Source organism: Schistocerca nitens, chromosome 4, assembly GCF_023898315.1.
Source record: "Schistocerca nitens isolate TAMUIC-IGC-003100 chromosome 4, iqSchNite1.1, whole genome shotgun sequence".
Lineage (NCBI taxonomy): Eukaryota > Metazoa > Arthropoda > Insecta > Orthoptera > Acrididae > Schistocerca > Schistocerca nitens.
In genome coordinates, this window is record NC_064617.1 from 317,298,289 (window position 1) to 317,320,191 (window position 21,903).

General features: G+C 41.8%; 1 protein-coding gene across 3 annotated transcripts in view; it reads right to left on the minus strand.

Annotated features, from left to right (window-relative positions):
• Window positions 1-19,940: 19,940 nt before the first annotated feature.
• The window catches only part of LOC126251754 (tRNA methyltransferase 10 homolog A), a 32,882-nt gene continuing 30,919 nt past the window's right edge, over window positions 19,941-21,903 (minus strand). The window contains exons 6-7 of one of the 3 annotated variants that reach the window (XM_049952369.1): window positions 21,647-21,823; window positions 19,941-21,499 (exon numbers count right to left, since the gene is read on the minus strand). In XM_049952369.1, the coding sequence (XP_049808326.1) occupies window positions 21,132-21,499; window positions 21,647-21,823 (545 nt within the window). In that variant the 3' untranslated portion in view covers window positions 19,941-21,131. Of the gene's footprint in view, window positions 21,824-21,903 lie in introns of all 3 variants that reach the window. The other 2 variants (XM_049952368.1, XM_049952367.1) reach the window with 2 other exon arrangements.

Genomic DNA, 21,903 nt, shown 5'->3' on the forward strand with positions numbered 1-21,903 from the left:
AATCCAAGTTAAGGCAACCAGTGGCACTTCAGGTTAGTGCACACACACTCATGAACGACACAGGGATATAGATTGAAGACAGCAAAGCAAAATCAGCAATGTTGAACTTGATTTACAAACAGGATCTTGAACTACTGCACTAATTTAATTCCAGCAACACTGCAAAGATGAGCGACATTAGTGTCAGTGGTATTGGGAAACAGCTGAAATTACCAACATTGAACAAATCTCCAAGGTCCAATGAAATATCTGTACAAAATTTGTGGATGACTTAGACCCTCTTTCAACCATAATATATCACAGATCCTTTGAACAAAAAACTGTCTATAGTAGATGGAAGAATGCACATAACACACTGGTCTACACGAAGGCTGTTGACCTGAGCCAGCAAAGTGCTGTCCAGTATTGCCACGAGCTGTGATGCATGCAGTGTGACACAGCAATTAGTGTCACTGGTTGTTGTGCTGCACACCACCAGCTCAGACCCAACTACCAGCAATTATTTGTTATTCAGCATTTATCATTTCTGGAAAAATCTTTAAGTATCTTAATATCTTACACTTTTATATTCTGAAGTATTCAATTTCAGTATAAATACCAACATTCTGGAATATTTGATACTTGTATAAACAGCTGCACTCTCCATTCAGAGGTGAATGCTATTCTGACTGTACGATTGTGTCAGTAATAAAAGTACTTTCAGTTCTAAGTCTTGTACTTCACTGAGAACCCTGCATTCAGATTTGGACTTGATTATGGTTACAAAGTGACACTGTTGGTTGGAGATGCCAAGTACTTCGAAACATCTACACTCATGCTCATGCTCATAAATTAAGGATAATTGCAGAATGCGGTGCCACACAATGTGGCACTACACAAAACTGGCATTAATAGCATACGCACGTAGGGAACACACATGACACAGATCTGTAAGCCCACAGTATTGGTGATAAGTTGAAAAAACTGTACCTAAACACATATGCTACAAAACACCACTGTTTCCTGCACACATATCCCGACATCAATATGGGTTATGATCACCACGCACACGTACACAGGCCGCTCAAAGAGCTGGCATACTCTGGATCAGGTGGTCGAGCAGCTGCTGGGATATGGCCTCCCATTCTTGCATCAGTGCCTGTCAGAGCTCCTGAAGTGTCGTAGGGGTTTGAAGACATGCAGCGATACGTCGACCGAGAGCATCCCAGACATGCTCGATGGGGTTTAGGTTTGGAGAACGGGCAGGCCACTCCATTCACCTGATATCTTCTGTTTCAAGATACTCCTCCACGATTGCAGCTCGGTGGGGCCGTGCGTTACCATCCATCAGGAGGAAGGTGGGACCCATTGCACACCTGAAAAGGCGGACATACTGGTGCAAAATGATGTCCCGACACACCTGACCTGGTACAGTTCCCCTGTCAAAGACATGCAGGGGTGTACGCGCACCAATCATAATCCCATCCCACACTATCAAACTACAACCTCCATACAGGTCCCTTTCAAGGACATTAAGGGGTTGGTATCTGGTTCCTGGTTCATTCCAGATGAAAACCCGGCAAGAATCACTGTTCAGACTATACCTGGACTCATCCGTAAATGTAAACTGGGACCACTGTTCCAATGACCATGTACTGCGTCCTTGACACCAGGATTTATGGGCTTTCCTGTGACCAGGTATCAGTGAAATGCACCTTGCAGGTCCCCGGGCAAATAAACCATGTCTGTCCAGTTGTCTGTAGACTGTGTGTCTGCAGACAACTGTTCCAGTGGCTGCGGTAAGGTCCCGAGCAAGGCTGCAGTAAGGTCCCGAGCAAGGCTACCTGCAGTACTCCGTGGCCGTCTGTGGGCACTGATGGTGAGATATCGGTCTTCTTGTGGTGTTGTACACTGTGGCCCTCCCGTAATGTAGCACCTGGACATGTTTCCTGTCTGCTGGAATCGTTGCCATAATTGTGAGATCACAGTCTGTGGCACACGGAGGGCCCGTGCTACGACCTGCTGTGTTTGACCAGCCTCTAGTCGCCCTAGTATTGTACCCCTCGTCTGAAAACATCTGCACACTTACACTCTGACATGCACCAACACAACTCTGCATATGTGGACTTCTGCCAGCACCACCGTGCGACAACCGCAGGTCAAATGCACTGCATGGTCATACCCCAAGGTGATTTAAACCCGCAAATCACCCACCAGAGCATTGTTTCACCACGTATCAGCATTATCCTTAATTTATGAGCATGATTGTACATCACTGTGGTTCCAATTAGGCAATGTAAAAGCAACAATTAATAAAATGTTCTGGGCCGTTATGCTGTGGTCGAATGGATTTCACATTTAAACCCAATGTTTCGTCCCCACCTACAGAGGAGATTTTCAAGGGGGATTGTAGCTTCTTCAGTGTCCAATTCACATCTGGCTTGCTACTGACTGCAGCAAAATTCCATTTACACACGCTTCAGTGAAGTGATATGAAGTAACATGTTTTGAAAACCTGTTGTCAACCACCGTTGTCTGCTGTTACTATCACCCTGTGGTGGAAGACTGTTACACTTCTTCAGCACCGGAATCCAGATGTCATTCAATTTCACATCCCCCTCCTTTCTATTGAAATTCCTGGGTGTTTTACAATCTCTATGGCCTCCCTACATAGCCTTTCATGGTATTCTCTTGCGGCTGCCAGTACTTGAATCCTATCAAAATGAATGTGGTGGTCTCTTGCGTTGCCTGCAAAGCATGTTCCACAACAGCTGATCTGTCAATTTCCCCTCCCCCCCCCCTTTATGCAATTGCCCTTGTGCTTTTCTAGTCACCTTTTGACTGTTCTTTTTGTAGTACCCATGTGCCCCTCCATACAACTACACAGAATTCTGAAAATTTCTGTTTTCTCCAGCAGTTAGCAAGCATCCATAGCCAAGTTTAGGGGCTCTCGCATCTTCCGGGGCTGGGGGGTCTGTGGATTACCACGATGTGGGCTTTTTTTTCTCCAAGATTTTTCCCTATGCACTCAGTAACATCCTTAATGAAAGGACACTCTAAGAAGCTATGATCCCCCTTAATAAAGTCCTCTGCAGATGGGGACAAAACAGTGGGTTTAAATGTGACATCCACTTGACCATAGCATAATATCTCAGTACATTTTATTAACTGTGACACTGCCAGCTATAAAAGTTTACATTTCAAAATGTAAAAGCCAGCACCTACATGGACAGGAAATGGAACAAGAGCAGTATACCGTCCATAAGATCCATATATTCAAAGGATGGATGGATTCCAAAACAGCATCAGTCAGCTGCACATCATGCATCCATCACTGTTTTCTGGAGCACTGACTAGTCCATCACTGTTTTCTGGAGCACTGACTAGGACCCAGCGAAATGGCTGAAAAGATTCACCAAAGTTGCCATGTGCAACACATGAGATGACATGATGTGTCTGGCAAATAGTACTTTTACATGGATGACTCAACAATGAAGAGAAACTCAATATGTGGGACAATTTTCTGGCCAAACTGAAGTAAAGGTTTGGCGATGATCAGCATCGTGTCCGCTTTGCAACAGAACAATTGAAGAACAGGATCCAATGTCATCAGGAAACAACATAGTCATATGTAAAGAATGTTTTGCCATGTGCTATATAATGAACCTGAATATGACAGAAGCCAATGAAATCTCACACTAGATTAAAGGAGTTGCAGAAGACATGTACCGAGCTCTTCTGGTAAAGTATGTCTTAATGATAGAGAAATTCATACAGTGGTGCCAGCGAAATGTAACAGAAAAGAGTCTGATGAATGAAGAATGACCAATTCCTGAATGTGGTCCCTATGGCAACTGTGACAGATCACCACCAGCTCACTCTCAGGCACCAGCTACTAAGGGTAAAGATGCAGCAGTGAATAACAGCCAGAAATGCCAGACTAAGTGCAAAAGAGATGCCAGCCACAAATGTTGATCTGATAAGTCAGGAGGTACAGTCCGCACAGAATACCATGGCTGGTAGATGCGCAGTAGGCAGGGCACACTTGGGGAGGGCGGTAGCAGTGGAGGTTGTGGGCAGGCACTGTAGGGGAAATGCCAAGTGCTGGAAGGGAAGTGCCTTTCTAAACTGAAGCCTGTACTCCCATTTTTGTTAATATTAAGCACAACCCCTAGATGCCCGCACTTGGATGGTGACTATTGAAAACTATCTGCTGCCACCACTGCTTTGGTTACTATCTAAAAGGAGTTCCATTGAAAATGCAGCAATTTATGTTCGCCTGGCTTATTAGCCATTTCTCACTTTCAGAGAAGCATCATGAGAGGCGAATTTTGAGTAAAACTTACATATTTCTCTTGTCGACATCTTAAAATTTCCTTATTTTGCCAAAACTCAACAGAGTTTATACCGTCTCACCTCACTAACATGTTGTGCCGATGCAGTTGCAAGATAATTCTGAAACTTTGGTTTATAAAGATTATTAAGTGAGGATCTGAGGAAAACTAAGGTCAATATCTTGTGAAATAGTGCACCTTTGGTATATAATAAACATGTCATGTCTTTACTTATGTTGCACCAAAACCCATAGTATTTCTCATTTGACCAGCTATCAATGGCACCTAAAAATTGCATTACTTCATCAAAAAAGTCTGTACTTAGTGGGCCAACACAGCAGATAATGAAGTTTTGCGTAATAACCATATGCCAAAATACTCTCCTCTCTGCATGCTATCATTTACCAAAAATCTCATTTCCGTGTCTGAAGCCATTTATGACATATGAGGAATATTGTGGACGTTTCACTCTGGCATAACAATTGAGCAGTGCAACTGCAAATGAGTGTGCTACACCAGATCAATTTTCTTGAGATTGGTGAGAATCAGAGACCTCCAAGAAAGACCAAAGAAAAATTCGATATGTTAGTTAAATTTCATACACAGCAACATATTATGTAACATACACCAAAGGCAAAATCATAGCAATACCAATTTCTATTTCAAAGTGCTTTTGAATTTCACGCAGTGTCTTACTTCCTTGTAAGTATCACAATAACTATAACCATTAATGAAATGATGGGCTCATCAACATGAGCCAAACATATAGATATAAGTAACACAATAGTTTCTGTCAAATCATTGAGACAGATAGCAGGGCGTGCACCTCGATTCTGTAAACTGGCCGAAAGGTGAAAATATTGTTGGCCTCCCCTTCTGAACAAATGAGGGAATTCACTGAGTGCTTTGGACAAAAACTGATCACTGTGCATCAGCTATCGTATCCTGCATGGATAGAGACCGTTGAAGAAAGGGTGTATCAGTCTTAGCACGACCTCTGGGGACACCACTTTGACGAAGCACTGTCCATGCGGCTTTCATATCCACATCAAGCTGAGGGCTATACCAAAGGTAGAGGACCTACTGCCAGAAAGGCCTCAGCCGATGGATCAGATTAAGTGTGACCCACAATACCTTCCCTATCCATTCCTAGTCCTACCCAATTCCCTTTCCCAACCCAAAGTGTGATGCGATCTGTGCCAAGGGGTGCGTGGCATATGGGAAGATGTGTCGCAAACGGAGCCTCAGGGATACTGGGTGACCTCCCTGAGTAAGTAGCCTTACACCATGCAGGGAATTCATGGTGTGGACCGTGTAGATTCCCAAATCTCATGGGACCAAAATGGACACGATTAAAGAAAATAAAGAACAACAAACTGAGTGGCAAACTGAGACCTGACACCCAAACATCAGGGTCAGGACCGATGGAAGGCATTCCCACTACTGAATCAGGGTCTAGACCTGAGCCAGGAATGGGAAATGTAACCGAGAAGTTGGACCAAATCAAGATTAAAGCCTTGTCTGGGGCCTAAAGGATGAAACTACTCAGGGGACAAAGGAAAAAGGAAGGGAAAGAATGGCTTCCTAAAGACAAATGGAGGGAGTTAAAGGGACTTGAATCTAAGACCCCAAGAAAAAATTGTCTCAGGTTGAAGAGGATACACAGACCCCCACAACATTGAGGACAGGCAGCAAGAGGATAAGGGAGGAATCTAAGACTCCCTCCTCCCTGGATAAGCGAGCCCAGAAGAAACCGAGGCAAGAAATAGTGAAACAAACCTATAGTACAGCAGTCTCGGTTTTTAAGATGGCAGTTATCCAGAAAGGCTATCCACTGGTGGCCATCACCTCACAGCAGGAGGAATCTGTACAGATGGCCCTCTTTGAAAAGCTTGGGGGCGGGGGGGGGGGGGGGGGGGGGGTGCAGGTCCAGGACCCAACTTCAAGGGGATCTATCTAGATCGTGGTGCTCTCATTTTTGTCTCTTGTGAGGGGGTGCACACGGTGGAATGGCTTAAGGACAAGGTGCCCATGATATCCCCGAGAGAAGATACGAAGCTGCTGGTCAAGACGGCAGCGGAACTTCTTAACACCGCAAAGGTGTCACTATGGGTAGCAGAGATTCTTAAGAATGTCTCTACTAAGACTTTGAGAAAACAGGGGCTCAGAACCCAAAAGTCTCAACAGAAGACTGGAGAGTGATCAACCAGAAGGTTGTACCAGGACGGATCCCGGTGGTGGAGGTCAGACGGAAGTCCCTGAAGGCGATGCAAGAGCAGAACCTGAAATTGTTTTTAGGTTTCTCGTAGGTCACCGTCAGGGTTCTCAAAGACCTCAAAGGCAATAATGGCAGCAAGGCAGAGACTGGAGGTACCGCAGATTAATCTGCAGCACAGTAAAGGGGCCTCTGCAGCCCTGAGACGCTGCCTGGGGAGGCAGGAAGTAAACATGGCCCTGATACAAGAACCCTACTTATATAAAGGGGGCATATTGGGCCTCAGTGGCACTGGAGATAAGCTGATTTATGCCAGAAATGTAAGAAACTCCAGGACATGCATCTATGTAAGAAATGGAATTTCTTTCACGCCAATGATGGATTTCTACTCCAGGGACCTAGTGACCATTAAAATGCAGCAATGTGCGGAGGGTATCACGAGGGAAATTATTTTGGCCTCAGCAAACCTTCCTTACAAAGACAGCTCTCCTCCTCCTTTGCAGGTGAGGAGACTGGTAGAGGCTTGCCATCGGCAAGGTGACCAACTGCTGATGGGATGCGATGCCAGTGGCCACAACCTGGTGTGGGGCAGCTAGGATACCAACAGTAGAGGTGAGTACCTTCTTGAATTTCTTTTAGCTAACAACGTGGAGGTCCTGAATAGGGGAAATGAACCTATATTCAGGAGTAGGAGAAGGGAAGAAGTAATTGATATAACTTTTGGTTCCATGATGATGGGTAGGTATGTCAAACAATGGCATGTAGTGTTAGAGCCATCCTCATTGACCACATGTACATTAAATTCAAGATTGGAATGGGAATCAGACAGACCATGACCTATAGAAATCCCAGGAAAACAGACTGGGAGACATTTAGGAGGGACCTTGACTTAGAATTATCGGAAATTAAAACCTCAGTAAGGAATACAGTAGGGTTTGAGGAAGTAGCAGAGGCTGTTTCCTCTGCCATAGTGACCTCATATCAGGACAATTGCACAATCACCAAGAAATGCACAAATAGGAGTGTGCCTTGGTGGAATAATAACTTATAAATTCAAAGAAAACAGGTACAAAGACTGTTTAACATTGTGAGACGTAAAGGACAATAGGCTAAATATCGTGAGACCCCTGTCAACTACAACCTTGCAATCAGACAAGCAACGAAGACATCCTGGAAGGCATTCTGTGAGGAAGTGGAGTGCACAGCTGCTCAAGCCAGACTTCACAGAATCCTCACTAGAGTACAAATCAATCCAGGAAGTACGTTGAGGAAGGAGGATGGGGAATATACAAAGACGGCACTTGAGATGCTGGAACTGCCCCTCAAATCTCACTTTCCTCAATATTCTCTGCCGGACAACACAGACCAGAATGTGATCCCGGAGAGACAATGGTTCCCAGGAACTCTAAGAGATGACAGGGAATCGGCCAAGGAGTGTGTGGACTTTAATAAAATCCAATGGGTGGTGGGTACATTCCAACCATTCAAGTCCCCTGGCCCAGATGGAATTTTTCCAGCTCTCCTGCAACAGGCAGGAGAGAAACTCATAAGAGTCCTATGCAGGTTATTCAGGGTTAGCCTAGCAGTAGGAATCATTCTCAATGTTGGGAGGGCAGTGAAGGCTGTCTTCATTCCAAAGCCAGGGAGAATTGATCATACCAAGGCCAAGGATACGAGACCAATCAGTCTGTTCCCCTTCATTTTCAAAACATTGGAAAAACTGGTTAATGTATACTTTGGGGAGGGGAGGCTAATTAGGGCACCCCTACATTCAAACAAACATGCATATCAACCAGGTAAATTATATGAGACAGCTCTCCACCAACTCATTGGGAGGGTGGAGAAAGCACTTCACTTCAAAGAAATAGCCCTCTGCAACTTCCTGGATATCGACGGGGCCTTCAATAACATGACCTTTGATTCCATGGTAAGGGCAGCAGGTGTGCATGATCCAGGGACCGCTATAAGTAGGTAGATCAGGGCGATGCTTAAGGGAAGGAAGGTAGAGGCTACCATGATGAATGAAAAGATGGTAATTAACACCACTAGAGGCTGCCCACAAGGAGTAGTTCTGTCCCCTTTATTGTGGAATCCGGTGGTGAACGAACTCATCGAGGAACTAAATTCTATACAATGCTTCTGCCAAGGATACGTAGATGACCTTGTCACAGTAATACTTGGCAAATTTACCGACACAGTCAGAAATATGGTACAAGGAGGATTGGACATTGTGCAAAATTGGTGCATTAAACAGGATCTGAGGGTTAATCCTAAGAAGACTGTTGTGGTGACATTTATGAAGAGGCATAGCCAACACTCAAATTTGAATCTAAAGCTCTTCGATGAAACTCTACCTGTGAAGGGGCTAGTGAAATATCTAGGGGTAACCTTAGATGAGAAACGAACGTAGACCCCCCCCCCCCCCCCACATTAAGAGTATCTGCACCAAGGCAAAAAAAAAAAAAGTACTCTAGTGGGAACCAGAAGGGCTTGTGGTAAAAACTCGGGCCAAAGCCCCAGAGGTATGCACCGGATATACACCACTGTGGTTAGACCTAGGATTCCCTACGGGGCCGTAGTGTGGTGGAAGAAGGTAGAGCAGCGGGTTGCAGCTAAGGAGCTTGCTAAGGTGCAGAGATTGGCCTGCTTAGTGATAACAGGCAGAATTAGCAGCACACCAACCTCTGGGATGGAAGCCATGCTAGACATGCCTCCACTACACCTTTGGGTCAAGATGGAAGCAGCAGCTGGAGCATACAGACTTAAAACTGGCAAGAACTAGATCTCATCGGGATATCCAGAGTCATACACTAATATAGTGAGTGAGGTAAACATAGGAATGGCTGGGGAAATGCCTGTAGGCTATATAACAACTCCCAACTGCTTCAACAAGCCTTACAATATAATAATTGTGAGGAGGGAGCAGTGGGAAAAAACTGTTCGACACTGTACGGGGGACACCAATGGGTCGAAATCAGCCAAGGCGTTGGTGCAGGGGTGTGCGGGGTTCAGCAAAGACTGGAGGGCATCACCTCTCTAGGAGAACTGGCCTCTGTATTCCAAGCTGAAATTAATGCAATCAGGGCATGTGTGGAGGAGAATATGTGTAGGTGCTACAATGACCATAGCATCAACATCTATTCAGACAGCCAAGCAGCCCTCAAATCACTGGCAGCTCCTGCAACAAGATCTAAGATTGTTGCAGAATGCCACAGGGCTCTGGTGGAATAGTGGGAAGCAATAGGGTACACCTAGAGTCGGTCCCTGGCCACTCAGGGATCTGTGGCAATGAACAAGCCGAGAGATTGGCCAGGACGGGGGCAACCACTCCATTTATTGGAAAGGAACCTGTCCTGACAATCACCAAGGCTATGATCAAACTAGAACTACAGAACTGGCTCAGGAAACAGCATGTAGAATGTTGGACCAAGGTCCATAAACAAAAACATGGTAAGGTAATGATGCCCAAGCCATTTTTTAAAAGAAGCTCTGTAATCCTGGGATTGAACAGGAAAGAGATCATGCTCATGACTGGACTGATGACCGGCCATGGGAATTTCAAAAGACACCTACACACAATGGGTATAACAGAAAAAGACCCTAAATGTAGGATCTGTGATGAGGGTGAAGAAACTGAATCACACCTAATCTTTGAATGCATGGCATTGGAGAGCAAAAGATACAGAATCTTTGGGACAACTAGACCTGAAGAAATTGCGTCTAACAAAAAACTGGTAAAGCGGCTCCTTGCACTATTTAAGGGTATTGGTTGGCTTTACTAGATACACAGGGAGCAATACCGCACAATGAACTCTGTTTCGGTGCAGGCAGTGCTGGTTTAGACCTAAGCTGTTTTAGCTTTCCTGTCAAATCAAATCTTAGCACCAAATTCCACCACTACTCAAAGATATCACAAAGCTTGGACTTATGCTACAACCAACAAATGACAGCCCATCATCTGACCAATGAAGGTACAATCTACTTCTCCACTAAGTACATCATCCCACAAAAAAAACTAATATTTGGAGGATGGACTACAAGTTGGTATGTCTTCACTTTGGATGTCCTGGACATATTGCCCAAAACCGTAAACAGAGAAGAAAAGTGTTTGGTGATTATTATGCTGCAAGATGCCATCTATCACAACAGTCCATGCCAGTCACTTGCAGATGATTGTAGTGGGTCAAAGTAAATCATTGTAACACAGGCGAGATTGCTTTCCAACACATTGCAGCCATTCTCTGTCACTGAACAAAGGTACCAGGCATTCACCTAACCCTCAAATTTAGGAAAACCAAACGAGATGCCCATCATTGTTTCCAGGGCTCTCGGGTGTCCAGCCAGACGCGATTGTTGAAGACCCATGATATTTCGGCAAATAACCTTTCCGCCATCACAGGTGGTTCAGATGGAATGGTCTGTGTGCTCATTGTCATTGTTATTTATATCTGTCAGTCAAGCTTCAATTCCCTGTGCCGACAGTCCAACTGACAGACCATGGGACTTCAATGATCGCATCCGACTGGACACCAGAGAACCCTGGGAACAACACATATGCCAGGAAAGCCTCCGATCACATATGAGATGACCATCAATGGAGATGATTCCAAATTCCTAGATTTCAGGAAGGTGTTTGACTCAGTGTGCCACTACAAACTGTTAACAAAAGCCCAAGCAAATGGAATAAGTTTCCAGATATGTGAGTGGTTCAAAGACTTCGTGAGTAATGGAACCCAGAACATTGTCACCAGCAATGAGTGTTTGAGACAAAGGTATCATCAGGAGTACCCCCAGAAGTGTGATAGAACCACTCTTATTCTCTATACAGGGTGAGTCACATAGGACATAACACCCCTTTTATTTCATGAATGGTTCCAGATTTCGAAATGATGTTTTTGGCACATGGTAACACACAATGGGGCACATACTTTGGAATGTGATAGCCTTAACTCTTGTATTAATTTACATATTAAAGCAAGTGTGATTTTTTCAAATAGAATGATATACTTTGTTTTAACAGCATCTGAAAACAGTTGGAAAGAGGAGTACAATGATATAATGCTAGTTAACATTGAGGTTGAAATTCTTTGTGAAAGAACCCAAGAAATACTCTAAAACTGAAAGGCAAGTTGGCCAGACTCAACTATTGCACTGAAAACACCAGGCTACTTCACTGTATCAAGCTTTCTGATCATTTATTTTTCTGCCTAGCAGAAACTATGTCATCTACTGCCAGGTCATTTCTGCTTCAACATTCATTGCATGCAGGCATGTACACCAATGAAGAGAAGTTAGTGCAACAGTTGAGTCTGGCCGACTTGCCTTTCAGTTTTAGAATATTTCTTGGGTTCTTTTACAAAGAATTTCAACCTCAATGTTAACAAGCATTATATCACTGTACTCATCTTTTCAAGTACTTTCAGATGCCATTAAACAAGCATATCATTCTATTTTTAGAAAAATCTTATTTGCTTCGGTATCTCAATCACCATAAAAGTTTAGGCGCTTTATCACATATCTAAGTACATGCCCCTTAGTACCTCATTTTGATACCTGGAACCATTCACAAAATAACAGGGGCATCACATCTTATGTGACTCATCCCATATAAAGAAATGATCTGACGGATAGGGTGAACACCAATCTGCACCTCTTTGCCAGTGATTCTGTAAGATCCTACACAGAACAGTGTCATCATTCACTGACTGTAAAAGGATACAGGACAGAATTTCTATTCAGTGTGATGAATGGTACCCTTTTCTAAACATAGAAAAATGTAAGTTAATGTAGATGAGTAGGAAAAACAATCATGTAATGTTGAAATACAGTATTAGTGTCATGCAGCTTAACGAAGTCACACTAACTAAATATCTAGGTGTAACACTGCAATGTGATATGAAATGGAATAAGTAAATTAGGATGGTAGCAGGGAAGGCAAATGGCCGTCTTCAGTTTATTGGGAGAGTTTTAGGAAAGTGTAGCTTATGCACAAAGGACACTGTGTGTGGAACACTTGGGTGACCCGTTCTTAAGTATTACTTGAGTGTTTGGGATTCCCACCATGTCAGATGAAAGGATGACAACGAAGCAGTTCAGAAGCATGTTTCTAGATTTGTTACCAGTAGATTCTACCAATATGCAGGTGTTGTGGAGATGCTTTGTGACCTAAAATGGGAATTCATGCAGGGAAGATGATGTTCTTTTCACGAAACACTATTGCGAAAATTTCGAGAACAAGCATTTGCAGCTGACTGCAGAATGATTTTACAGTCACCAACATATATTTTGCTTAAGGACCCTGAAGACAAAGTAAGAGAAAATAAGACTTGTTTGAAGGCTTGTAGAAAGTCATTTTTCCCCCCACTCCATTTGCAACTGGAATAAGAAAGGGAATGACATACAGTGGTACATAGTACCCTCCACCATACAGCATATGGCAGCTTGCACAAAATGTATGTAGATGTAAATGAGGCTGCCACAGATGAAAGTCCTCCATGGACAACAGTCACCAAGTTGCCAGGAAATCTCACTGACATCATCTTTGATGGCCAACCTGTCCAGGCGCTAATTGACTCAGGGTCTTCATTTCCTGTAATGACAAATATTTATTGTCATCAGCTAAAGAATAATATGTTCCGTAATACAAAAGCAATTGCACTGAAAGTTGCAAACAGGAAGCACTTCCAGCTGACAGGAAAAAGTACTGAAAAATATCTATCAATCACAGAATTCAGCAATCCCTTGAATTTGTCATTTTGACAGAGTTGTTAGTCATAAAGTTATTCTCAGTTGGGACCTCTTGCAGGCATCAAAGTAGTCATAGACCATAGAAGATCAGAACTCCAGACTGAAAAAGCTGTTCCAACAAGCACACATAACAATGATTGCTCTGGGTGGTTGCTTGCTGTTGGGGACGACATCATCCTACTGTCATCAATGAGACGAGTTCCAGTCATCAATTGAGACACTCACTTAAACTGTGAAGCTTCTCTCAACTGCAAAAACCTACTCAGGATCACAATAGAAATCTACATGGTAGCAACAATCATAAGCACTGTAGGTGATCAATGAGAACTTCTGATAACTGTCACAAGCAACTATTAACTCATCCTTAACAGTATGTGCAGAGGGGCCAGGAACCAGTCCTGGATGGGCAAAACACTGCCATCAATAAAGGAATCATGCTTCACTGCCCCTACAAATAACACTGGGAAGGAAGATACTACTGAGCTGTCTATAGGATCTGGCCTCACTAAGGAACAATGTCGGCAACCATTAGCTGTCCTGCACCTATTTTCAGATACTTTCAAATCCAGAGTGGAGAGAAAAAACAGACCAAGCGGCCCATGGTAAAATACTGTATTGACACTGGGAATCGTCCACCAGTTAGCCAGCCCTTGTATAGGGTATTGCTCGCTGAATGAGCCCTTGGTCTTTCCCTGTGGTCCCTGAGAAGAAGTGGGTTACACATGGTGTTTTTGTGTCAACTACCAGCGACTGCTTGAAAGGAGAAAATCACTTATCAACTATGGATATGCTGACAAGCTACTGGCAAATCTAGGTTACTGAGACTGATGTAGAAAATACTGCATTCATAAACCTGATGGTCTGTATAAGTTCAAAGTTATGCTGTTTGGATTGCGTAAAAGGTCCAGCCATCTTCGAATACACAATGAACAACCTACTTTGACACCTTAAATGTATGATGGATCTTTGCTATTGGGATGATACTGTCACTATTTTATAAGGCATTTGAAGAACATCTAAGCCCCTTGACACCTGTCTTTAAGTGTACTCAGACTGCAGACCTCTGCCTGAATCCAAAAAAAGTATTTCTTCGTCGGCAGCGTAGAGCGCTTGCCCGCAAAAGGAAAAGGTCTCGAGTTCGAGTCTCGGTCCGGCACACAGTTTTAATCTGCCAGGAAGTTTCATATCAGCGCACACTCTGCTGCAGAGTGAAAATCACATTCTGTTTCTTCATCACTTAAGAAATAAAAATCTTGAGGCACCTAATGGATGGTGATGGAGCCCACCCCGATCCAGAGAAAATAAAATGTCGCAGATTTCTCAACTCCTTGCAGAATAGTGATGTCAGATGTTTCTAGGAATGCACTTGTACTATCGGCAACTCGTAAAGGACTTCTGTACCAAGGTACATCCATCGCAAGAAGTACTTTAAGGAGACACCAAATATTCCTGGAATGAGGTTCACGAAAGATCTTTCGTTCTGCTTAAGGAAGCACTAAAATATTCAGTCCTAGCTTTGTATGATGACAATGTTGAGTCAGAACTTCAAGCTGATGCTAGGGGTTACTGTACAGATGCAGTTCTAGAGAAAATTGAGAGGCAATAGCCTATGCTTTCAGAGTACCGCCAAGGCAGAGATGAATTCTACAACTGAGGCCTAAAGAGTACAATGTCACAGTGGTATACAAATGCAGAATCTAACACAAGGACACTTAGTGCCTTTCAAGAAATCTTCAGGTGGAACACAGCTGCTTGGATGATCTCAGTCCCTGTTGCACTAAATGACACTGCTGCTGAACAAAGAGAAGGTTCTGAAAACCATAGAAACCTTGAAGGAGGATGAATTGAGTAAAGGAGAATACTAATTAATAGATAGAACATTTCATACGAAGAACTATGAACCAGTGGGATGGAAATGGTAGTTCGTCATACAACATCTACATCCAACTACCTTTATTTCGACAACAGTCCTACATCTGGTCACCTGGGTTTCATGAAGACTCTATATAGAATTAGACACAGGTATCCCTGGTGGGGTCTCTTCTGATCCAATAGACACTATGTGAGCTATTGTAAAGAACGTCAGTGTCAGAAGGTTCCCAAAGTTGACAAATGGTTATCGACCTGCACTGACTACCTCATCTGGAACATGCAACGCTGTCACCAAATCTGTGCTGACTGCTAAAAGCTCCAGAAATTGCAAATCTCATTGTAGAAGAAATCATTTTGAAGCATGGTACACCCCTTGTGATGATCTCTCATCATCATAAAGTTTTCCAGATGAGACTTGTATAAGAAGTAATTGTATGTTATGAGATCACCTACAGGGTGAAAACTGTCTACTGTCTACAGATGAATGGTCTCACAGAATGCTTTAATAAGACTCTGGTAGATACAGTACTACTCATCATGAAATTCGCTTACAACACAGTGAAGCAAGAGACTACATACTTCACACTATCATTCTTTATGCTCCACGGTCACAAGATAAAAATAATAATTGATGCACTGTCCCATATTAATCAGACAATACTAAGGGAAACTAAAATTAAACACCTCATCACCATGAGCGAAGAAGCTAGGTAGCTGGCTTGCATGTGGACCCTGAATGCCCAAGAAAAAGACCAAGTGTGCTATAACGCCAAGCACTGACCAATGAAATAGAGCTCAGGAGACTTGGTATCTATTTTTACACCTGAGTGGAAAATGGAACTTTAGGAAAAGTTACTACTTTGGACCATACTATGTCCTTCATTGCTTGCGGGATGTCATATAGGAAGTCAAGGATTATGGCTCTTCATCAAGAAAACAAAAAGCACCCTCCATATGAAGCCATACTACAGTCCTGAGATGAAGACTGACAATGGGATGTTCAAGGAAACTGAAGACCCACTCAAAGATTGTGAAGCTTCAATGGGAGGGGCTGCCTTCAATGCTCATCATAGTGAAGGGGATGTAACAACATGACATGAATGCATGGATCTTCCAGTGACACCATACAAAGGACCAGTGACAAGATCTAGGTCCAGGTTGCTGTAGTTGGCTCCAATAAGGACTTCTGAAACATCAGGCCACTGGTACTCCAGGAGAGGGAGCAATGCTAAGAGCTGTTGCGCATGTAGTTTGGTGTAGTGGTTAGCTGTCATCACCAGCTCTAACACGATCACCAGTAATCATTTGCTATACAGTATTATCATTTCTGGGAGTTTATTAAAATATCTTATGTTTTGTCATGTTTGTGTATTCTGGAATATTCACTGTTTGCATAAATACCAACATTCTGGAACATCTGATTTTTGTATAAATAGCTGCACTCTGTACTGGAAGTCAGTTCTGTTCTAGCTGCACACTGATGTAAGTAAAAAAAACATGCCTTCAGTTCCAAGTATTGTACCTCACTGATGACCCTGCCTTCGGATTTGGATTTGATTGTGGTTTGAATGTGACAATATCATTGACATCCGTCTGTCGCAAGTCTTAGAACATATTGTGAGCTCAAACATAATGAGGTGTTTTGAAAAGGACACACACACACACACACACACACACACACACACACACACACACACACACACACCACGCCAACCAGCATGTATTAAGGAAATGTTGGTCACGCAAAACACAATTTGCCTTTCTCTCACATCACATACTGAATGCCGTAGAGCAAGACAATTAGGTAGATACAATATATGATCCATTGGCTCAGTAATGTGCAAACAATTATTAATACAAGAACAATAACATTTTATGCCACACAAAATCTGTGGCTAAAATGAAGCTTTCTCAGTGTGGAGAATGAAGCATGTTATCTTAGATAGGTGTTTCTTGGGAAACTTGTAGTTCATGTTGCATATAAATGACCAGGCAGGCAACATTAACAGTAACCTCAGATGTTTTGCACATGATTCAAGTATGTATAATGAGGTATTATCTGAAAAAAGCTGCACAAATATCTATTTACATCTTGGTTATATTTGAAAGTTGAGCAAATATTGGCCACTTGCTTGAAACGTTCAAAGATATATAGCTCTGCACTTTACAATTCACGAAAATGTGATAATCAAACAATGGAGAATCCAGGATGGGATAACAATATATGTACACAATCCCTACTTGCAACCCATTGCCTCATGGTTCATATCCCTGTAATAACCCTACAGTGAAACCCCACTTTTATACTTTTCAAGGGACTTCAAAAAAATGGTGTAAAATGAGCGAAAATATAAAATGTGGGAAGTAACATTTTAAGATGTAAAAGTTATGTACAGGATACCCCCTTGCATTTTCTGTGTTTTCTGTGGTTGTAGACTTAATTTTAGTATTGACATTAATGATACATTCTCTCATGGTAATGGTTGGCTACAGTTCAAGAGACACATATGCAAACACCACACAAAATAATTATGTAAATATTTGCACTTGATATCGAGAACAAATTCTTGAAACGCACTGTGCTAAACATGAGAAAATATGTAACTGACGCAGTGTTTCATTATTTAAATAATGAGTGACAACTACAGGCATTTAAAAACATCAATAATGATTTATGAAAGTCAGTCAAACATTTCTGCTTCCCAATTATCAGTTCCCAATTATCAGTTCCCATTATATCAGCAGTTTTTATTAGATAATAAACCTTTATTAGATAATAAACAAGTCCCTAAGAAGTTTTTGATGCCTATTGTGCACACACACACACACACACACACACACAAACTATTACTCACATTTTTTTTTTTTTTTTTTTGTAACATCACAAACAATACTTGTAAATATTGCACCTAACAATGAGAATAAACCCTTAAAACATGTTTTGGTCAGCATGAGAATATATGTAATTCGCACTGTGTTCAAACGAAAAACATTTGGGCAATGCAAACTGAATGAAGGTGTCAACTAGTGCTACAAGAAGCCAAAAGACGAAACACACTAAATATGTCGTGCACGCACTGTATAGACAGTTTGGAAATGGTAGTGATTGGTCCTGATTTCTTTAATCTTTATTGGTACAAATCTAGTTACTCCTATCAGCCACCATGCAGAGTAGAACTTGGCAGCAGCATGAACTGTTCCAATATTTACATGTTTACCAGTTTAAATCCACTAAGTAGAGCTCCCTGGTGTCAAGAAACTTAGCCACATAATGTTTGTAAACACTACTTGACAGCCAACATCATGCCAGCATCATTTTGCGTCAGTTTTTTTTTCCAGGAACATTTTTTCATAAAGCATAAATCATGGGAAAATTATAAATATGTTGATGCAAAATCGGGTGTGAATTAACATTGTGGACATAGGAAATTTGATGGGAGTAATTAAAACATGTCACAAACGATGGGAAAAAATTAATTCCAGGAACATAAAAGCGGGTTTATACTGTAGATGAAAGGCTTGTCCCATACAACCTCTACCACCATCTACTCCAGTCCAGTCATAAACATCACCTTTCCCATCAAAGGCAGGGCTACCTGTAAAATCATTCATGATTTACAAGCTAAGCTGCAACCACTGTGCAGCATTCTGTGTGGGCATGACAACCAACAAGCTGTCTGTCCGCATGAATGGCCACCGACAAACTGTGGCTAAGAACAACTGAACCACCCTGTTGCTGAGCACGCTGCCCACCAAGATGTTCTTCATTTCAATGACCACTTCACAGCCTGTGCTATCTCAATCCTTCCATGCAACACGAGCTTTTCTGAAATGTGCAGGTGGGAACTCTCCCTGCAATATATCCTACATTCATGTAACCCTCCTGGCCTCAACCTGTGTTAGTCATTGTCCTCACCCATCTAGCCCCTTCCCTTTTCCTATTCCAGCACTACACAGCCTTCTGTTCCATCAATGCACCCAGTCTTTTTTCTTTTTTCCTTTTCCGCTACTCGCCACTCTCCCCTGCCCTCTGTATAACCGCTCAACTAAATTTAGCTGCCCTGCCCTCTCTACCTATTCCCTGCATGCTCCCACTAGAAGTTCTGTACCATACCCCACCCCTACGCTGCTATCCCTCCCACTCCCTGCCTCAGCCTCCTCCTTACCCCCACTTGTTTGCCTCTCCCATCATGTGCTGTTGCTCGCTCGTAGTCTGGCTTCAGCTGCCAGTGACTATGGTTGTGTGTGTGTGTGTGTGTGTGTGTGTGTGTGTGTGTGTGTGTGTGTGTTTTATCCTATTTTGACAAAGGCCTTGTTGGCCGAAGGCTCATTTTGTGACAATCTTTCTGTTGTGCCTACCTGCGACTCAGCATCTTCGCAAAAATTTATAATCCGTGACTTCACTTATCAATGAGTCAATTGCAAGCAGTTAGGTTGCAGAAATACCTGTGTGTAATAAATGTTAGAGAAATACAAGATTTAACTAATACAAGCATGCACAGAGGTGCTTATGCAGACATTCATTCCATGCTCCCCAAGTGAATCGAATGGGAAAAGACCATGCACTTCACAATGGTTTGCAAAGTATAGATGTAGCCTGTCTAAAAGATCACACATAGACATCTCATCACTTAAAAGCAGTTGCAAATAGTTAAGCTCTAATTTAATTTGTCATTTTCAATAAGCAAATTAGTACGGAAACTTCTTTGAGTTTACTGAAAACTGTAATCCAGAAAGGATATGATAAATGTGAAATGTTTATCAGAATTTTGCAATGATAAAAATAGTCCATAAACCAGTCATTATACTTTCATTTATTTAATTGCTAAATATGCTTAGCTGCAACTAAAAATTCGGATACACAAGCTTTGTAATCTTTCACCTCATAAAAAAATTCTGCCACAATACAATGCATAAGAAATGCTTTTAATATTTCATGTATGTACACAATGTGCAGATGTAATATATCATACCATCCACAGTCATATATAATAAAACTGAGACATAGTTACAGGCTGACATTATTGATTGCAGCTGGACATTTTAAAACTGCTTGTCCGTAAGTGTCACAGTCATTGCAGTACATGATTGTAACCTAGAAAATTGTAAGGAGTAGCAAGGACTCCAACAGTACTGGTAACAGAAAAAAATTGTATAACCCAGAACAAAGCAAGATGAATGGGTAATATTACACATCCAAACCTTCTGAAGCACTCAAAAAATAACACCTTCTCATTCTGTTTATGAGAATAGATCACTGCTTAGCAAACAAAAGAGGTCAATGTGCAACAGATGGGTACGTGTATGAGAATAGATCAATACTCATTACATAGTAGAGTGGAACTGACTAAGCAACAGTCAGGCGCAGAGAAATTACTTTAAAATGCTAAACATTTGGAAAATGTCACTTTTCAGATCCCCACCACAGATATCTCTCTCTCTCTCTCTCTCTCTCTCTCTCTCTGTGTGTGTGTGTGTGTGTGTGTGTGTGTGTGTGTGTGTGTGTGTGTGTGTTTTTTTTTTTTTTTTTTTTAGCTTTGAGGAAGGACTTTGTCCAAAAACACAGCAGTTTATGATTTCATCTGTGTGCATGACTGCATGTAAGTGTCTGTCCTAATTGGTTAGCATTGATCCATCTCTATTACAACAGTCATATTACAGTCTAGATTTTTCCACACACTTATAAAGCATCACATTTCTTAGTTTCTTTGCTCACTGTGAACAAGTGGTTCATCCATTACATTCTGATACATTGTAGTAGTTCATCCATTATGATCCAATACTTTTGTTTGCAACACTAAATTATAAGAGATTATGATTGTTTCAAAATTCCACAGCCAATATGCTCAAACTAGGTGAAATTTTCTAATAACATAATGTAAACAAAGTAGTCATGATTTTACATAAATTCTTCTGCAGTTCACATTTTAGTTACTTCTCCAATAAAGGAAATGGATGCACTGATTTTTATCTGATCGTACATTTTATTCTACAGTAACACTGTCAGACTTTGCATTTGCTTGCTTTTCTCCATCTGTTTCAAGATTTTTGTCAGTTTTTTTTCCCATCTGTTTGTCTTCTCCATACATTTCAACATTTTCACAAGGTCTTTTCACATCTGTTTGTTTTTCTCCATCTATTTCAAAATTTGTGTCAGTTTTTCTCACATCTTCTTGGTCTTCTCCATAAGTTTCAATTTTAAGAGGTATTTTCACATCAGTGTGGTTTTCTCCTTCAGTTTTAACATTCTTGTCAGCTTCTGTGACCATAGTTTCAGTTTTATGAGGTATTTTCACATCAGTTTGGTTTTCTCCTTCAGTTTTAATATTTTTGTGAGGTTCTGTGGCCATAGGTATTTTCACATCAGTTTGTTTTTCTTCTTCAGTTTTAACATTTTTGTCAGCTTCTGTGACCATAGTTTCAGTTTTATGAGGTATTTTCACATCAGTTTGGTTTTCTCCTTCAGTTTTAATATTTTTGTCAGGTTCTGTGGCCGTAGGTATTTTCACATCAGTTTGTTTTTCTTCTTCAGTTTTAACATTTTTGTCAGGTTCTGTGAGCATATCGTTAATCTCACTAATATCTTTCTCTTTAGCACCTTTTCTTGGAGGTAATACTTTCAAAAATGCTTCTTTCCAACTCATGCCACTACTAACACCTAGCAGGATCTCAAAAACTGAAAAATAAGAATTGCTGTTGTTACATTCATTCACACAGTAACATACTTCTTATTTCACAGGATAATTCACACATTCT